This window comes from Vigna unguiculata, chromosome 6 (genome assembly GCF_037176805.1).
Source record: "Vigna unguiculata cultivar grain cowpea cultivar isolate G323 ecotype 2 chromosome 6, ASM3717680v1, whole genome shotgun sequence".
Lineage (NCBI taxonomy): Eukaryota > Viridiplantae > Streptophyta > Magnoliopsida > Fabales > Fabaceae > Vigna > Vigna unguiculata.
The window spans coordinates 33,828,469-33,846,603 of NC_140797.1; the positions used below are offsets into that span (position 1 = coordinate 33,828,469).

Consider the following 18,135-nt stretch of genomic DNA (forward strand, 5'->3'; position numbering starts at 1 on the left):
TAAATGGACAGTTGTATAAAGCTCTTCATGTAGATGAAAATTAAACTAAAAAACTAGAGAGGGTAAAGAAAGATAATAGTTTTATAAAAATTAACTAGTTATTAAAGTTATATTTATAGCTTATACATTTTATTGTTAAAATATCATAATTTTCTCCTTTTAAAAGATCAGTCTCTAGGTTATCACATTATTCATATTATTCATATATGCTATCAAAATATTATGAACATAACTATTTTATATTAAATAGAAACTTCTTCAAAATAAAATATTGATAGATAAAAAATCACTCTTACTCATTTATCCAAAAATTTAAAATAAAAGAAAGTAGAAGGAAAAGAAATACAGTACAAAGAAAAAGAAAGTTACGATAAGGAAGGAAAAAAAAAGTAGATTAAAATAAGGAATTACTTGAATTCACTGAGGGACCACACTTCCTATGTACCACTTAGATAGTAATTCAGTACATAATGGAAGAAAATTTCAAACAGAATCTGCCAACATTAAATGCCAGTGAATAATATAATTTAAAAAAAGTGGCTATAGGGACCATTGGTATTAATTCATTCTGAAAAGAAAATCATTATTTAACATTTTTCTCATGATTATACCTTTTGCAAAGATCTTTTATTCAATAGTTTCTCATTAAATCATGAAAAGAGACACAACTAGGTTAAATAAAAATGATTGGTAGACATCTATTTGTCGACACTTATTTTGAAGAGAAAGATGAAGAAATAAGAGATGAAATAAAATCAAAATAGTTGATAAAAAAAAGAAAAAGAAATAAAAAGTGAATGAATCTTATAATCAGTATATATATATATATATATATATATATATATATATATATATATATATATATATATATATTAATTTACTTGTATTCATAAGTATGTGTTTATTTGTGTTTTTCTTTAACAAGACTACTTTATTTTCTACTTGTATTTACAATTTTTCTGTCTTTATTTATTTCTCATAAATTTGTGTTTTCTCTTTTATTTATTTATTTTCCTTTCCATAAAACATATATATAAATATCTTATGCTCTATACATATTAACAATGGAAGCGCATTTCAAAGTCATGTTGTCAATTTGAGAAGAAAGAAAAGCTCATAAAGACTTTGATTGAGTTTTGAAAAAAAATGAGATATGTTATTTATATATTTTATACATAGAAGAAAATAATGTGAAAAAATATCAAATATATTTATAATGTTCTGATTTTAATTTATTAAATTAAAGTAATAAATAAATATATTTTTATATTCCTGTAAAAATATTTTTTTTCTAAAAAGAATTTAAATAAAAATAATATCAAGAAATATTCTCAACAAACTTTATAACACCAAAATCAAACATAATAAAATGGCAAAAAAAAGGTGAAATTTGATAGCTATTGATAACCATCGATCTTTATTGGAATGACAAAATAGTAATGAAATCTAATTATTAAGAACATTTTTAATCTGAAATCTTAAGATAATAAATTTATAAATTTTTATATTTTATAAAATTTAGACTAACAGTTAAATTCTTATCAAAATTAGTAAAATATTTGCAATGAAAAATCATTGTTATCCATCATTTGTTTTAAGTGTAATAGAAGAAAATTTTGGGCAGCCTTAGCACTAAATTAATTTATTTTTCTAAGTGGGATCGTTGTGGTTGCTAAAAGGAAAAGGAGAAGAATGTTGGAAAAATTTAGAAGAAGAAGAATGAGTAATGAGGGAGTAGGTAAGTTGCATGTCAAGCACGGGATTTTGAAGTCAAAGAGAGGCATTTAAGAAAACCCCATGAAAGTGATGAAAAGGGCCATTTTTTCAAACCATTTTCATTCATCCTTTCAATTATGCCAACTCTCTTTAGTTACATTTGCAATCATCCCCTACGTCATTGCCTTCTTATTAAATAATCATTTTTACCTTCTTTTTTTTCTTCTTTCTTTGCTTTTCACAAACAAACAAATTCTACTGCTTCACATTTTTTTAATTCATTCACACCATAAGAAGAATAATAGGTAAATGCACGTTAGCAACGGTCTAATAGCCCTTTCAATCTTTTTCTTTTAATAATTTACATCTCACTTATTCAGTATTATTTACTAAGAATCATATTATATAAAATATTATATTTAGAAATTTTAAATCAATTATTAATAAAACCAGTTAATTCATATAAAATATTTTAGTCGGAGATCTCACCTCAATTAAAAATATAAGATTGGACAATAGGATCTTCATTTTAAACAATTAGTTCTAAAGTTAAATACTTTGTCTTTTTAAATTATTTTAAAAATTTGTGTTTCATTCTTAAATTAAATTATATATTTATTGATGAGTCTTTAAAGATAAGTTTTATGAGATAAAATAAATCAATAAGACCTAATCTTAATCCATATAATTTAAAGATGAATATAACTTTCGGTCCAAAACTCCAAAACTTTAAAATAATTAATTGATGTGACTTAAACTTACACTTAAATTTCTAAGACATATTTTATCTCTGCAAAATAACGTTAAAATCCTCCTCAACAAAAAATATATAAAATGTTTTTAAGATAACAAACAAACGTTTCAGCTAAATAATTTTTAAAAATCCTTTACTTACTAAAAAATGTTTTAAAATAAGTAAAATATTTTACTTACAAAAGTAAAATAAGTACGTAATTTAATTTAATTATGAAACAATTTTTTAAAATAGTTTAAAAACAAAAAAAAAAACATGTTTTACCTTTAATTTTGTGTTATTGAATTAAAATGATCCATTTACGTTATATTTTATTTGTATATCATAATCATTTCATCTTAAAGTTTGGGTTCATATTTTAATTCAATTCTTAAAAAAAAAGTGATTTTGTATATATATGACAGTCAATCTTCACAAATTGAAAGAGTGCAACATTTTAAGTCTGAATCAATCACTTGGCACCCAAATCATAATTTCTCAAGAGCTTCAAATCTAATGGTAAGGTTATGGGGTGACTCATGTTCATTCATTCCTCTACTTTTTGTTTGAAGTCTTCACACGCAAATTTCGGAATCTTTTCTCTACGAGATCAAAGGCACAAAAATACATCAAACTATTATACATATGCACTTCATACATGTATAATAGGGATTTAAAAATCAATACTAATGCACACTTTCTTTATTTTACTTTCTATTATTTGTTACTTTGAAAGAGTTAGATACAATAAAATACTACTTCCATCCTTATGTGTAAAAACCTTTCTGAGAAATTCACATTGTCTTTTCATAAGAATTCCTTTGAATTGTTTTTTTTTTTATTAAAATATTCTTATTTATTTTGTATTCTTTTTGTTGTCAATAAATAATAATTAAATGTTAAAAATTAATAAAACAAGTATTTTTCTCTTGTGAATAGTTAGATAGAACATGCAAATTTTGGGTATATCAAATTGAAATTAAAATAGGTCATGTTAAATTCAAATTTAAATTTTAAATTTTAAATTTTAAAATAAAATGTTAATTCAGATAAATTTAGTGTGTGTTTAATTTTCAATTTGAAAGCTCAAACCTAAGTTTACTTTATATTGAAAGTCTCATTTAATAACCTAAGTTTACTTTATATTGAAAGTCTCATTTAATAAATTTTTGTTCTATTTTATTGAACTTCAATGAAAAGTTACTTTCAAAACAAAATCATAAAATTTTTTCATTGAATAAAATTTTCATTTTCATTAAACCAAACTTAATTTTTTTTAACTGCAATCCACGTACATTTTATGTATTTTCTTCACTGGTACACGAAATACATTCAAAACATTGGATCAAATAGTTGGTGAGCATGTATATGTTTTGAGTCAAAATAACTGTTCTCAACGGATTGTTGCAACCATGATTTAGGAGGAGCAGCAGCAGTAGAGCATTGAAGGAATCTTCAACCCTACCATGGATGCAATATTTCAAACATTTCAAACACTGATTCAATGTTCAAACTGTGGTCATCTTCATTTCTTGAAAGAAAAAACACAAGACCCCACCATAATTAATCTTATCATTTTATCTGTGCAGCAATTTATGGTGCAGACTATATGCACCATTCCTTGGGAGGAAGAACAAGGTGCTTTGGGCCCCATGCATGAATGAGAAGGGAAAACTTCTAGAATTAAAGTGCAAAAGTTATTGTTATAATAATAAGTGCAGGATTTTTTACACTCATGTTCAAAATCTCTTTACTTCTACACTATTTTTCTCCATCTAATCATTTCTGTTTTTTTTCTCTTTTTCCAATTTGCCATTCCTTTCTACCATTCTTCATATAATTTTTTCTTCACAACAATTCTCATGTAGAAGCACTTTTAGTTTTAGTTATGGTAAGTTACAATATTTGATATAAACATTTCTTTTGGTAGGAATTTAAATCATTATTTTGTGGGAACTATTTTAATTAAAATGACTATTCAATTAGACACTTTTTACGATGATCTATTAAGAGTTTATAATTGTTATACATTGCAAAGTAATAGTCATGATCATATATATATATATATATATATATATATATATATATATATATATATATATATATATATATATATATATACCTTTTATTCCATTACAGTTACTATGTTAATTGAGTGCGACTTCAATTTTTTTTTCCTTTTACCAACAAAAAATCTTAGTAGTGTGTGAACTTTTCCTAATATTTTATCATTATTAATTATATTATTGTTTCTACCTCGTCCAATAATTTTACATTACTTAGAATTTGAGACATGTGAATCAAATTGTGACGAAACACACACTTCAAAACGGATAATATTTCATATGCATAGTAATTGACAACAATTCAATCATCGAAGTTAGGATCGAAACATAACATTAGTGTCTACTACGAGGTCGATAACAAACCATCAGTCCCTTAAGCCCTCTATACGAAAAACTAACAGTGGTATTAGAGTTAGATTATTCATCTTGGTAATGACTCAAACATGTATGAGAAGAGACTCGTGTTGATTACAAATAAGTAAGATGGATGATATATATGTAGAATGTCCTATAATTTTTGTCGGGGAGGTGTTCCAATGTGGAACAGACTTACACTCATCATTATAACATATTTCTCCTAGTTTCTTATATGGGTGAGGTGTTCTAATGTGGAAGAGGCTCACACTCATTATTATAATATACTTGTCCTAGTTTCTTATGCAGGTGAGGTATTCTTCCAATGTGGAAGAAAATCACACTTGATAGGGAAATTGTTAAAATTTCAAGGTAAGTTTAACTCTCACATTAAGATGAACAATATATAAGTAAAGATCTCACAAGCCTATTACATTAAGAGTTTAGGTTGAAGGTGATGTATTGGTCTCTTATATAGGTTTGTTCAAGACTTATTAGTGTTGAAACTCTTCAATAATATGTTGATCAATCTAATATTTAATCATCTCCAATGTTCGGATATACAAATCATAGTTACAACACACTTGTCTTAGTCTTCTATATGTGGTCAATGTGGAAGAAAGTCACTTGAGAAGGGAGATTGTTAGGATTTCAAGGTAAGTTGGAAGTCTCAATTTGGTTAGAAATGAGTAAGATGAATAATATTAGGGATGACAATATGGGTCTGGCCCGTCGGGCCGGTCCGCATGCCTGCAAAAATAATGCGGGGTGGGCCAGGATAGTGAACTGCAGACCCGCATTGGCCTGGTCCGCATTGGACTACAGCCCACGCTGACTGGCCCACAAGCCCACATAAATAAAAGAAATAATAAAAAATAAAAAAATTGCATTTGTGTATATCAGTTACTTTTTTTATGGACTCTTGTATTAACGTTTCAAATTTTTATATGACTAAAAAATACAAGTATTATGTATTTTTTACAGTGCTAAAATTTAAAGAATAGATTGTGTATGTCATAGTACGAACATGATAAAAATGTTAAATTATCGATTTATCATCAAACTCTCCCAAATTCTTTGCTTAATTTTGTGAACTTCTTAAAGTTTCCTAATTTTTTAAACATTGAAAATTTTATCACAAGAATTTAAAAAAAATAAAATAAAAAATAAAAGTGGGCTAGTCCACAGGCCCGTGGGCCTACAATTATACGGGACGGGCCAAACATTTCAGCCCGTATTTAAAATGCGGGGCGGAACGGGTCAACCTGCACTGTGCAGACCAAATGCAGGCCAAATGCAGGTTGAGCCTAAACAGACCGGACCAACCTGCATTGCCAACCTCCTATTGTATTAAAGTTTTAAATTAAATATAATATCTTGATCTCTTATATAAATTTGTTTGATTCATTGGAATCAAAATTCTTCAATAATGTATTGGTAATTTTAAATACACAGTTCAATTTGTAGGTGATTAGCCTTCACTTAACTTTATTATTAAAAAGATAAAAAAATGAATAAACACTAATTAACAGTAATTAGATTAAAGTTGTATTTCTTATTAATGTCGCCGATATCCCTTCATTTCAATGTAACTCAAATATTGTTTACATATATAAGTTTCATATTATAGAGAAACACGTATGTGCATGATGTAATAATAATAATAAACGATTTTTCTCAGTGAAAAAGTCTAATAAATATGTATGTAAACTTGTTGCTATTTATTTGGTTTATGGCCGCCTAAGATAAAGAAAAAAAACGAAATATTAATTATACACAGAAAAAAAAGAAAAAAAAATATACATAATATTTCATATAACCATTTATCACCTATATTTTATGAAAGAATGTCTTTTTCCTCTCTTCGTAATCAATTCAATATTAAAGGGTTTTTATTGAATAAAACCAGAAACATACGGTGTTGGAAAGAGTTGAAAAATAGAGTGGGTCCTTATTCCTTAAATGGTAGAATAGAATAAATGAGAGAATTAGTAGAAAGTTGGAATATATATTTATATAAAAAATAAATAAATAATAGTTGTTGTTGTTCATTGATGTGTATGGAAAGAATAGTAACATGATATGCACTAAAAGCATAGGATGATGTCCCACTTGCAAAAACCCACTCAAACCCTCTCTCATTGGTCTCTCTGCTCATCATGGGGCCATCGCGTGGGTCGGTGTGTCCCATACTCCATCCCTTTACTCTCCTTCATATATTTTACTATTATCATTATTAAATACATATGAAATTTTTTTACTAAACATATTTATATTACAAGTAAATATATTCTATCTATAAATTAATGTAACTGAAATTCTGTAAGAAAATCTAACTTAATCAGTTTAATTATGAGTGAATTGTTACAAATTTTTAGAATCTGCAATTTAGACGAAGTTTGTAATCAAGCATAGTAGTTTCATTGATTTTACAGAACTAAGCATCATAGTTGTAAACTAAAAACATGGTTGGATATTTTTTTTTTGTACTAAAAAAAATGCAATTTTGTCTATGTGCGTCTGTGTTGTGCCATATATACTCTTCCACATACACACTATTCTGCGACCATGTTCCCTACACGGATCCATAAACTCCCACAGGCACCCGAAACACATTTCTCATTCTTACAAGCAGTCACCAACATCACTTTCCTTTCTACAACACACCAAAGTTCACAGCTTTTTTGTTCTTTCTAAATCACCACCTCGATTCACGAACTGGGTCATCCTTTGATTGTGGATTGGAATTCATTTGGAGCCACACCCCTAGATTTCTCTTACTTTGACTTTCCACCCAAGCCAAACCAGGTAAAATATAAAACCTCATCATCTTCTGTATCTGCATCCGTCTTTCTTTATTTGTTTATGCACTTTCCATTCCCCTCTCTCTCTCTCTCTGAATTGTAGTTTGTTTTTTAGTGCTGTTGTGTGATTTGAAGGAGAATTTTTAAAGGGGTGGTTTTAGAATTCTGTGACTGACGTGTCCTGGGTCACCGTGCCCTCCCTAGGATTCCGCTGGTAGTGTTTGTGTGCAAGAAAACAGATAAAGTTGGTTGCTTTATTGGAATACGATGAAACTTGGAGCTGCCCTTTATTCCTCTTGTTAGTTTTTAAGCTTGGCCTATTCTGGGTCTGTGAGTGCTTCACCCGAAAGTTTCAATTTTGGGAACTTCCATTTCTGGTTTGTTAATTACCAGTTGCCTTTTGAGTGAACCCAAGTTTTCAAGTCCAGGCTTCCTTCTTCTCTCTCACGTTTTGGGGTAGAGTGTTGCCTTTCATTTGTTCTTTTATTCCTTCTTATGTTGGTTTACGTGCAGTGAAGTTTGTTTCTATTTTTGGATCTGCTTCTGCCTAGGTTTTTTGGGTTGTTTGTCCGTGTTTGTGTTTTGTTGAGCTAGGTTCTGGATTAGAGAGTTTTGTGTTCTTCTGCTAGTACTAAGTTGTTTAGCACAAGTTTCTTGCTGTGGGATTTATCTTCTAAGTATCATTTGTGTCTTCTTTCTTGGTGGGGTGAATTGACTTTCTTGTAGCTTTGTTGTCTGCCAGGTTCCTGGTTACTTCTATATATCATCATGGATTCCCCACAATCTGTTGTTTCACCCTTCAGAAGCTCAGTTTTGGGTGAGGGTGAGAAGCACAAGTCTGAAGTTTTCTCGGGAAACTCTAGTCCCTTGTCCAAGGACATTGAAGTGAATGGGAAGGAAGTTGTCATGTCAAATGTAGAGGAGTATCTTGGAGTGCTTGATGTTTACATACATCAGGCCAGGGACATTCAGAACATCTGCATATACCACAAGCAAGATGTTTACGCTAGGATTTGCCTGACCAGTAATCCTGAGAACACTGTGTCTACCAAAACCATCAATGGAGGAGGAAGGAACCCTGTGTTCAATGAGAATCTTCAAGTCAATGTTAGAACTGTTGATGCTTCTCTCAAGTGTGAGATATGGATGCTTAGCAGGGTGAAGAATTATCTTGAAGACCAGCTGCTTGGTTTTGCTTTGGTGCCTTTGTCTGAAGTTCTAGTCCAGAATGGGAAACTGGAGAAAGAGTTCTCTCTTTCTTCAACCGATCTATTCCATTCTCCTTCAGGTTTTGTTCAGTTGACACTGTCTTACAATGGTGCTTCACCTGATGTTATGGCAATTTCTGCAATGCCAAGCAAGGTGGCCACAGATGCCCCTGTGCAGGATTCGGAAACATCCGAATCTCTGGCCCGGGAATTTGACAAAATTGAGTTCCCGGATCCGAAGATTGTGAATGAAGACCACTTGATGGTTTCAGAGTACTTTGGCATTCCATGTGAGGAGACTCAGTGCTCTGATAGCTTGGCTACTTCTGATGCCGAAAATCGCAGTTGCGAAGCCGGTGTTCGTCTTGTGGAAAGCTTCTCAGCATGCAGTGGTGAGTCTGTTCAGCCACCTAAGGTTGATTCCCCACCCAGCAGTGTGTCAACAAATGGGGTTTCTTCCCCTTCTGTGCCTGCAAGCTCAGAATCATCTGATGCTGCTGCTTCGAAGTCTCCCATTCAGGAGCAGGTTTCAGGCACCAAAGAGGACAAAAATGTGGAAGCCAAAGATGGTGACAGTGATTCCTCAAGTGGGGTTCCTAGTGACTCATTCCCTAAGCCTGTTGTGACTGTGAACATTGAGCCTGAGCCAAAGGTGGTGCAGCAGGATATAGTGGACATGTACATGAAAAGCATGCAGCAATTTACTGAGTCACTTGCAAAAATGAAACTCCCTATGGACTTCGAAAGTGAACCAACTAGTTCAGGAAATTCAACCACTGAGCAAAAATTACAGCCATCAAAGAGCAACAATTCCCGTGTGTTTTATGGTAGCAGAGCTTTCTTCTGATCTTTTGCTTCCCTTGTTCAAGGGGATTCGGGCAGTCACTGTAGATTTTAGAAGAAAACTGATGTTAGTAGTGAAGTGAAATAATGTACTATTCTGTGTGGTTTCCCCTTCTGTATTTCATCACATGTTGTTGTAGGTTACAGGGAATATAACTTTGTACTCTCACAAGCTTGTTGCTATCTTAACTGCTACATGAACTCTTGTGTTACCTTCTTCCTTTGTCATCGTTCTTTTGTTTTGAATGACAATAATTGTGAAACCGGATTTCATCTCACCACATACTAATCATGTGTATAATCAGTAAGCAATAGTAATAATTTGGTCCCACTGTCACATGGTGAAAGCAAAGTGTAGATGAAGCAAGATCTACATGACTTTACTGTCTTCCATTTCTCATGAAAAAGCTCACATATGCAGTATCTTGGATCTTTAACTTTTTTGATCCGTATTTCGCTTTCCTAGTTCAACAACTTCTGCTGAACGGTCATGTTTATTCATTCAAGCACTCTAATAGTGTAAAAGTATTTTAAATTGTCTTATAAATTTGCTTATTTGTTTATTCCTATGAGAACTCTAATAATTATTTTTAGTTAGGATCAATTATTTGCTTTTATTCTTTTTTTTATCTTTGTTTTTGTTTAAAAATATCAAGTTTGTCTTTCAATTTATTTTTAGTTTCAATTTGATCTTGAATTTTGAAAAATTGATGTAATTTTGATCATTTTGTTAAATTTTTTGGAACGGATTAATAATTTTTTATCATAACTAAATTATATCAACAAAGCAAACAATCTTTATTAAAAACTTTAATTTGATGAAAAATACTTAATTCATTTCAAAAAATTTAATAAAAAAAATTAAATTATATTATTTTTTAAAAAATCAAGATCAAATTGAGATTGAAAAAAATCGAAGATATTTTTAAATAAAAACAAACATCAAAAGACCAATTAAACATTTTATTTCGTTTACACTGGATAAATATCTGCATCGAAGTACGCCCTTGCAATCAAATATATTAGCAATGGTAGTAATTAGGACTTTCGACAGAAAATATGTGGTTGGAAGAAAAAAAGTCTACTAAAAATGGCCAGATAGGTTCATACTCAGTATGAATAACATGTTACTTAAGAAACATATAAGCAAGGGTGATGAATGAGCTTATATCATTCAGAAATTAAAATTTACAAGATCAACAAATATGCCACATTAAATGTAGAGGAGAACATCATTACATGCCATATTTATAATGGAAGTTTAAACACACAAAAACAATGAAGAGAAGAAACTTGGAAGCTGAGGTTCTAATTTCCTAGTGTTAGTTACATAAGGATTTCAACTGTTTCAAATTGGTACTTCAATTATCTCTGCAGATCTTGCATATATGTGCCTCCTGCATATCCATGCAATTTGACCGTTGTCTCTGTACCTGACTCGCCACAGTCCAAACTTTTCTGCAATATCCTTCCCTGAGGAACACTTCCTCTCCCTTAAGAAATCAACCACCCATTGTTGTGCTGCTCTTAAGTCTTGTTGAATGTCGCTTGAACCTTCCATGGACCTGTTTCGACGACCCATAGCGGCAGCACCTAAAACTCCAGCTGCACTTGCCCCAGCTGCACCACAGAGAACTGAAGAGCCAGCCAAGTGAGCCACCTCCTTACCCAAGTCAGGTATCATTTGCCCCATTCCAGCAGCAAGATGAGCTCCTATTTTAAGAGCCAAAGTTACCAATGTCATGAACTTCTTCATGTATGGAGCCAAAGACTTCACAGCAGCATTATCAACTTGCATGATTTCACACCCCATCTGATCTTCAACAACATGCATTTGTCCCCGGAACTCGCATAACATGTGAAGCCGGAGAGCATTCATGCCAGAAAGCATGGTGGTGACCAGTCTCCTTGTGTAGTTTTCTGTCCTTACAAAATATATCATGTTGGGGACTTTCCTCTCCTCAACCTGCACATTAAAGGTTGCAAGGTGGTTTACTTTGCGATGAAGCTCAAGGAGAAGTCTATGTTCATAATATCTCAGCCCCTGGATTTCCTGCTTCAAGTCTCTGATTTCTTGCTCAATAATCTTGAGTCTTTGCAGAACTTCTTCAACCCCTTTTGCAATGCCACCAAAGGTTGGTTCAACCCTTGCAGCTTCATCTCTTAAGGTTATAGATTGACCTTGCTCTTCAGGGTTATTATTTTCAGGTGGAACTTGCAGCTCTTGTGCAAGATTGTAAAGGTCGTTATACCGTCGATGCAGAACTTCCCGGAAGTCATCATCAGATAAAAGGTCTCGTGCAAAATCAAATCCATCTTGGAGAATAGGTTTACCAGAGTCTAGGACTGCACTCCATGTGTGTTGATAGTCATACATGCTTTCTGCTGGAAGTGAAAGTAGTGCTTGTTTCAGTTGCTGCAGAGGAGCAAATTGAGTTTTTCTGTATCTAGGAGGTGTCAGTTTTCTCACACATTCAGGTCTTAAGACATTCTCAGTCAAGGTGATCCCTTGGCAAACACTTTGGATTGCGGGGATTACAATCTGATGAATGACTCTTAAAGTTTCTGTCAAGTTTTTGGTGGAGCATGCAAGGACATCAATATAGTAACCCAATTCTCCTCCAAGTTCTACTCTTATGTAGATTCCATTAATGCTGATTGAAATAAGGTACTTCTCAAGACTGTAAGTTGCACCATGCTGATCCTTAACAGCCTTTATTCTGTTGTGAAGGTGCACCTGCAACACCAAAGGAGAGAAATCAAGAGAATCCAAAATCCTAGTTTTTGTAGCTTTAGAGATTTGGGAGTGAAGATTAAAAAAAAATAAGCAGTTTGAAGTCACAGTAAATAGTTTCCATATATCTATGTCTTTCCAAACTAATTTTTATACGCTTTTGCATTCTATGAACCCATTCGAGTGAGATCATCCACCATCAGAAAGTAAACTACACTAGATATATTAAGTGAATGGAATAGTTTCAAAAAAAGAAAAAGTTGCAAGAAACAATTGGAAACAGTTTAACATAGGAAAAGAAGTGTGGTAGAGCAACTCTTGCCTGCAAACGAGGGAAGAAACCTGGAGTTAGGAACATGTGGCTTGAATCATCACACTCAAGATGACGTCCTGCGTAAACGCAGTCTGGCATGCTTAGCTGCCACCTCTGAGGCTTTCCTCTGCCTTCTTCAAGAATAGAAGGAATCAATAGCAGAGAATTTGGATCTGATGGATCTTCCTCATAACAAAGTTCAAGTTTTAGCATCATCCTCACAAGGTCGCTGGCGTCTAAATTCTCAAACACCTTTGAACCCATACCAGGAATAGGGCTCTGCAAACTTCCTCTTAAGATTTTTTCTAATTCCATCCTGCTAATAAATCCATTGTTTTCAGAGTGTTGCTTCTTAACATTCAACTTTATGAGCTGACCAAGGACTTCACCACAGAACCACTCAAAATCTAAAATTAGAAAATCCAACTCATCAAAATAAATCACTTCACCAATGTGATGAAGACAGGTAGCAATAGCTCTTCTCTTCATCTCTACCTTCTCTTTGTTGTCATGTCTTGATCGAATCCTCAAAGGTGGAACTTTCACTTGGCATAGCTCACCAAATTCCTTCCACTTCATGGCTGGCTTGTTGTAGTTCTCAGATCTCCAGTCTGATAAAATCTGTATCAGATCATTGCAAAGTTGATAAACCCGTGGCACTCTTTGGAGAATTGTCTTGCTCGTCTTTCGGATATGCTGAGTGAGTTTACTGACTGATGCTGATGATCTTGCATCAACTGTGAATACAGTTGGGTAAAAATCAACAAAGCCTTGAAACTTGTCTCTAAGTCTCTGAATTGACTCTACTGTGAGCTGCAAATTTTGTGATGGTTGGTTGATTTTGTCAGAGTGTGTGAGAACAACAGCAACACTTGGTAGCATGCATTGTTGTATTGCTCTTTTAGAGTTGGAAACTATGAACCTGAGCCAATACTGCAGGTCCTCCTCAATTTCTGTTGAGCTTTTTGGTTCTTTGTTACTTGGTTTCCGGAATAAACTTGATATGATGATGAAAAATGATGCACTCCCATGCCCTGGGAACATAAGATCATGGAGAGATAAGAACTCGTGATGACCAGCAAGATTCCATATTGAAATCCTTGTATCCTCATCCTTGAAAGTTTTTATCTTCATTCCTATTGATTTGACAGCCTGCTCCACTGGGTTCACTATTGTTCTGACTTGATCCAAGTAGGGAAGCGCCGAAGCAGAGAAATTTTGTGATATTGAATGACAAAGTGAGGTTTTGCCTGAAAAGTATGAATTTAAACTATCAACTACGCATCAAGTTCACTCGTTATTAGCTTATGCTGATATGAAAAGAATGCATTTTAAATTGGTTGCATGAACTTATTTTTCTTAGATAGTTTTGAGATGCTGTGCCATGAAATTAATCAATAGTTTTAACATTCATATATATGAAATGATTTTCACTTTTAATAAATTAATCTTTTAGTATCTAGAATTATACAGTTTTACTATGCATATAACTATTTAAAGATGAAAAGTTATACTAAACCTTACCTGCACATTCTTGGCCACAAAAGAAAACTCTGCAACTCTTGGGTTCTGTTAGAGGCATATCCTTGACAGAATCCATATCTGGTTCAGTCTTCTCATTCTGGCCTAATCTCTGATAAATCCGCTGAGTCTTTTCAGAGTTTTGTAAAGGTGTTCTGGAGAGATCAATATCTTCAATCCAAGGATTTATCTGCAGTGTCTCCATAATTGTCTGCAGCAGTAGCTCTCCCTCCACACGTTTGCATCCTTGAAGAGACAAGCATTTCAAGCTAGCATTCTTCTCCAAACTCTTGAAGATTTTAACAAAGTCATCTGATCTCAAACTCTCATCATCGTGAATTCCCAACTTCCTCACTGTTTCATTTGTTGTAAGAAACTGTATAACAGCAGCTAGACCATCCCTTCCTATTCTTGTTCTTTCTCCTCCAAAAGTAATACACGTCAAAGTAATGTTGGCTTGCCTTTGAAGTGCTGAAAATCTACTCAAAGGGCATAATAGATGCTCCACACCCATTCCACTGAACCAATTTCCACTCAGGTGTAAGGTTTGCAGAGTTTTGTTCTTGAAGAGGCCTGCTGCAATATACACAATGCCCTTATCTTTAAGGCATGTTCTAGACAAATTTACCTCTTTGAGGGTCTGGTTTTGTTCCAAAACCAACCTAAACTCCTTGGCACACCGCGATTTTAGCCTTACTCCTGTCATGTCAAGGGACTTCACAGTGAAGTTCATGCCTAAAGAGCAGGTAACTCTACAAGTCCCTGAGAGGTTAAGCTTGTAAATTCTAAGTGTGCTGTTCTCCGGTTCAAACTCAACCACCTTGGAACTCTTTTCCCTATTCTCCCCACTCCAAACATGAACTTCCATTCTTCTGTTCCTTGCCAAAACTGCAGAAATAAGAGGTGTAGCTGTGATGGCATTTGAGTCAAAAATTGTCAACAGTTTAAGAGTTGAGTTAACTTCAATCATCTTCGAAAGCTCCTCAGCACCTCTTGAACCTATTGAGTCTTCCCATATCTGAAGCTCCTCCAAACTGTCATTCACCATAAGAGCAGAAGCAATAAGTGCAGCTCCAACAGACCCTATGCCTGATTCTGAAAGCATGATCTCTTTGATCACTTTATTTGCCTTCACAATGTCAGAAAGGTCTGATAGGCTTTTTCCATTGAACCTGTTCCTTCTAAAAACCAAATGCTGTACATTTTGGTTATTCCCTAGCAAGGTGCCAAGATGTCTTACCTGTTGTGAGTCCCATTCAACTCTGTGGAACTCCAAGTTTCTCAAGGAGGAGTTGTGTCTCCCAGGTGCTGCAAGAGTTGTCAAGAGAGGGGAAAAGAATGAAAGGTTTTCCTTGGAAATGTTTATGCTTATGGAGTTGTCTGTTTCTTGATAACAACCTGAAGTTGGTTGAGAGAGGTAGAAGGAAATACTGTGCAGATTCAGGCCCTCTGATTTGATGGCTTGCTGAGCCCATTGTAGTTCTCTTAGGATCTGGTTTGTTGCCATCACTTCAGAAACTCTTCAAAGTTTAATGAACCTGTGCCCTTACCAGAACATCTACAGTAATCTCAAACGCTTCTTTGGAAGACAATGTACATACATTTCACAATATTATACAACAGCACAATACTATAACACATTCTTTAGATCAAATACGTTTTCAATAAATTTTAACCAAGAGGAAAAGGTATCAGACAGTTTAGGACTATGATCTGACCAATTTTTTATTTGGAAAATATTCAATTTTTTTGTTTACTCTAGAAAATAATATATATATATATATATATATATATATATATATATATATGGAAAAGACTCCTTGTGCAAGAATGCTTGTAGAAAACTGATTCTTAACTTGTCTTGATGGTGTTGCTTTAGCTAAAAATGTTCCCACTGGAATTAATTCTTCACGTATCTGCTGGTTATTTCCTTTGTACCATGGCGCATCACATCCCACTCAAGATTTCAACATTGCCAATGTGAAAAGCCTCTCTAAGCGTGTTTGTACAAAAACATGGTCATGTTAGCGAATAAGTCACACCCTTAACATAATTTGTCATCCCAACATGAAAAAAATGAGAACTTTACCAAAAAGATGAGAACTTTACCTAAAAGGTTTCTGTTGATTGAAATCTGCCATGACTCTGCCCTGAGTGAATGTAGGACCCATTGATAATTTGTGGGGTATCTGCTTTTTGACCTTTTAGACAAAGTGTAAATTTGATCTTTTTCTTCCTTTCTTGCTCATTCCCATTAGAATAAATACAGAATCCTATGAGGTTAGAGGGCAAGTTAAGCTCTTTTCAAGGGTCCTAACGGTTAAGAAATCCTGTGTTTACCTTTTTTTACATTAAACTTGCTTTTGGATTATCCATTGGGGCTTTCATAAATGTAAAGTAATCAGTAATTCAAAGTTGGTAATCATGCAGTGAGGAAAAAAAAAACAAAAATGAACTATTTTGGTTATGTTATCAACGGATATTTGTGGAGTAATGTGCCTTTGTGTGAGAAATTGTTTTTGTGATGGTGGACCGCAAGAACTAATTGTTTGTGTTATAGTTGTAAAAACTTTATCAGAAATTTCGTGACTTTTGTCCTAAATACAAAAAACTAAGTTAATAAAACAAATTTAAGTTGATGACAATGAGAGTGGTGGGAATGAGTAGCATGATGTCTTAGAAAAGTAGTGCACCGGTGGATCCTTATTCATTACCGTTGGATATTTTTATATTTTATTTAACGGTTGAGATGTTGAATGGAAACAAGTTGTTTCATTTGATTAAGCATTATTGTTTTTTATCTTTAAAGTTAGTTGTTATTTAATAATATTTTTGTAGTTACATGCTTCTTTATCATACACTCATTTGAGAGGACGACTTATGAAATTTGTTTCAGAAAACTCATTTCCAAAACTATCTCTATTCTGAAAAGCCGTTTTTAGAAATCTTATTTGGAAATCATGTTTCAGAATACATCTTGTATATTCTAGAAAGCGTATTTTGAAAAGCACCTTATATATGTTACAAAAAAACTGATTCTGGGGGAATATTGTTCTATAAAACTTATTCTAGACTACATTTCATATTTTCTATAAAATTTGTTCTAAAGTTATATTCCAAAAATCTGATCCTGAGTTTTTTTTTTTTCTTAAATTCCTATTTTAAAGATTCTAGAAAGCTTATTTTAAAAGATTTCCATGTCATGTAATCAGAAAGTTGCCATTATGAAAGACAGAAGGGTCTTTTTAAAAATTATAGGGTGCATTAATAATTATAGGGGTGCCGGAAGAAAAAGGCCTTCTTTGTAAATACTGGTGTAATGTGCATGACTTGGGCTCATTATTTCGTATATCTTACAAGCCTAATCCGTTAAACTAACATATTAAATTTATTATTTATTGTCACTACTTTTGTTGCAATTTTTTTTTAAATAAATTGAAGAAAATAAGGTGATTTACTGAAAAAATAGTTTAAAATTTGATTTTATAAATATATTTTTTGTTTGGATTTATGAAACTAAAATTATTTTTGAAGAAATCAATTTTATATTAATGTATACTTTATCGTAAATATTCATTTTTAAAAAATAAATTTATTTGTTTTAATATTTAACTATATAATTAAATTTTAAAAAGTTGATTGAGAAGACTGTTTCGAAAAAGGTTTTCAGTGTTATTTGCTTGCAAGAACACATGTTTAACCGACTCAGACACTCATACAATTATGTATCGTCCTGGTCGATTGGATGATACTCTTGACAATTAATTAGTAAGTTGATCAACATAAACAGATTAATAATCATGATTAAAGAGTTATTGCACCATGATTAAACTGTGATCCTAA

At 32.7% G+C, this 18,135-nt stretch overlaps 2 protein-coding genes across 5 annotated transcripts; one reads left to right on the forward strand and one right to left on the reverse strand.

Moving 5' to 3' along the window:
* Nucleotides 1-7,420: 7,420 nt before the first annotated feature.
* On the forward strand, nucleotides 7,421-9,936 carry LOC114187877 (uncharacterized). The gene is made up of 2 exons (XM_028076266.2): nucleotides 7,421-7,677; nucleotides 8,416-9,936. The coding sequence occupies exon 2, from the start codon at nucleotides 8,442-8,444 to the stop codon at nucleotides 9,726-9,728; it is 1,287 nt and encodes a 428-aa protein (XP_027932067.1). The 5' UTR covers nucleotides 7,421-7,677; nucleotides 8,416-8,441; the 3' UTR covers nucleotides 9,729-9,936.
* Nucleotides 9,937-10,877: 941 nt separating this feature from the next.
* On the reverse strand, nucleotides 10,878-16,539 carry LOC114189241 (tornado 1). Of its 4 annotated transcripts, none has more exons than XM_085674417.1 (4): nucleotides 16,402-16,539; nucleotides 14,296-16,285; nucleotides 12,781-14,021; nucleotides 10,878-12,461 (listed from the first exon to the last, which is right to left on the reverse strand). In XM_085674417.1, the coding sequence occupies exons 2-4, from the start codon at nucleotides 15,797-15,799 to the stop codon at nucleotides 11,073-11,075; spliced, it is 4,134 nt and encodes a 1,377-aa protein (XP_085530543.1). In that variant the 5' UTR covers nucleotides 15,800-16,285; nucleotides 16,402-16,539; the 3' UTR covers nucleotides 10,878-11,072. The 4 variants fall into 4 exon arrangements, with proteins under 4 accessions (XP_085530543.1, XP_027933762.1, XP_085530544.1 ...); XM_028077961.2 differs by lacking the exon at nucleotides 16,402-16,539 and having other exon boundaries at nucleotides 14,296-15,600; nucleotides 15,691-16,375; XM_085674418.1 differs by lacking the exon at nucleotides 16,402-16,539 and having other exon boundaries at nucleotides 14,296-15,326; nucleotides 15,533-15,652.
* Between the last annotated feature and the right edge of the window lie 1,596 nt (nucleotides 16,540-18,135).

Coding starts and splice junctions, on each gene's coding strand:
- LOC114187877 (XM_028076266.2), top strand. CDS start 8,442: ATGGATTCCCCACAATCTGTTGTTTCACCCTTCAGAAGCTCAGTTTTG.
- LOC114189241 (XM_085674417.1), bottom strand. CDS start 15,799: ATGGCAACAAACCAGATCCTAAGAGAACTACAATGGGCTCAGCAAGCC. Junction 14,022..14,295: donor TTGTGGCCAAGAATGTGCAG/GTAAGGTTTAGT, acceptor CATACTTTTCAG/GCAAAACCTCACTTTGTCAT. Junction 12,462..12,780: donor GTTTCTTCCCTCGTTTGCAG/GCAAGAGTTGCT, acceptor TTGGTGTTGCAG/GTGCACCTTCACAACAGAAT.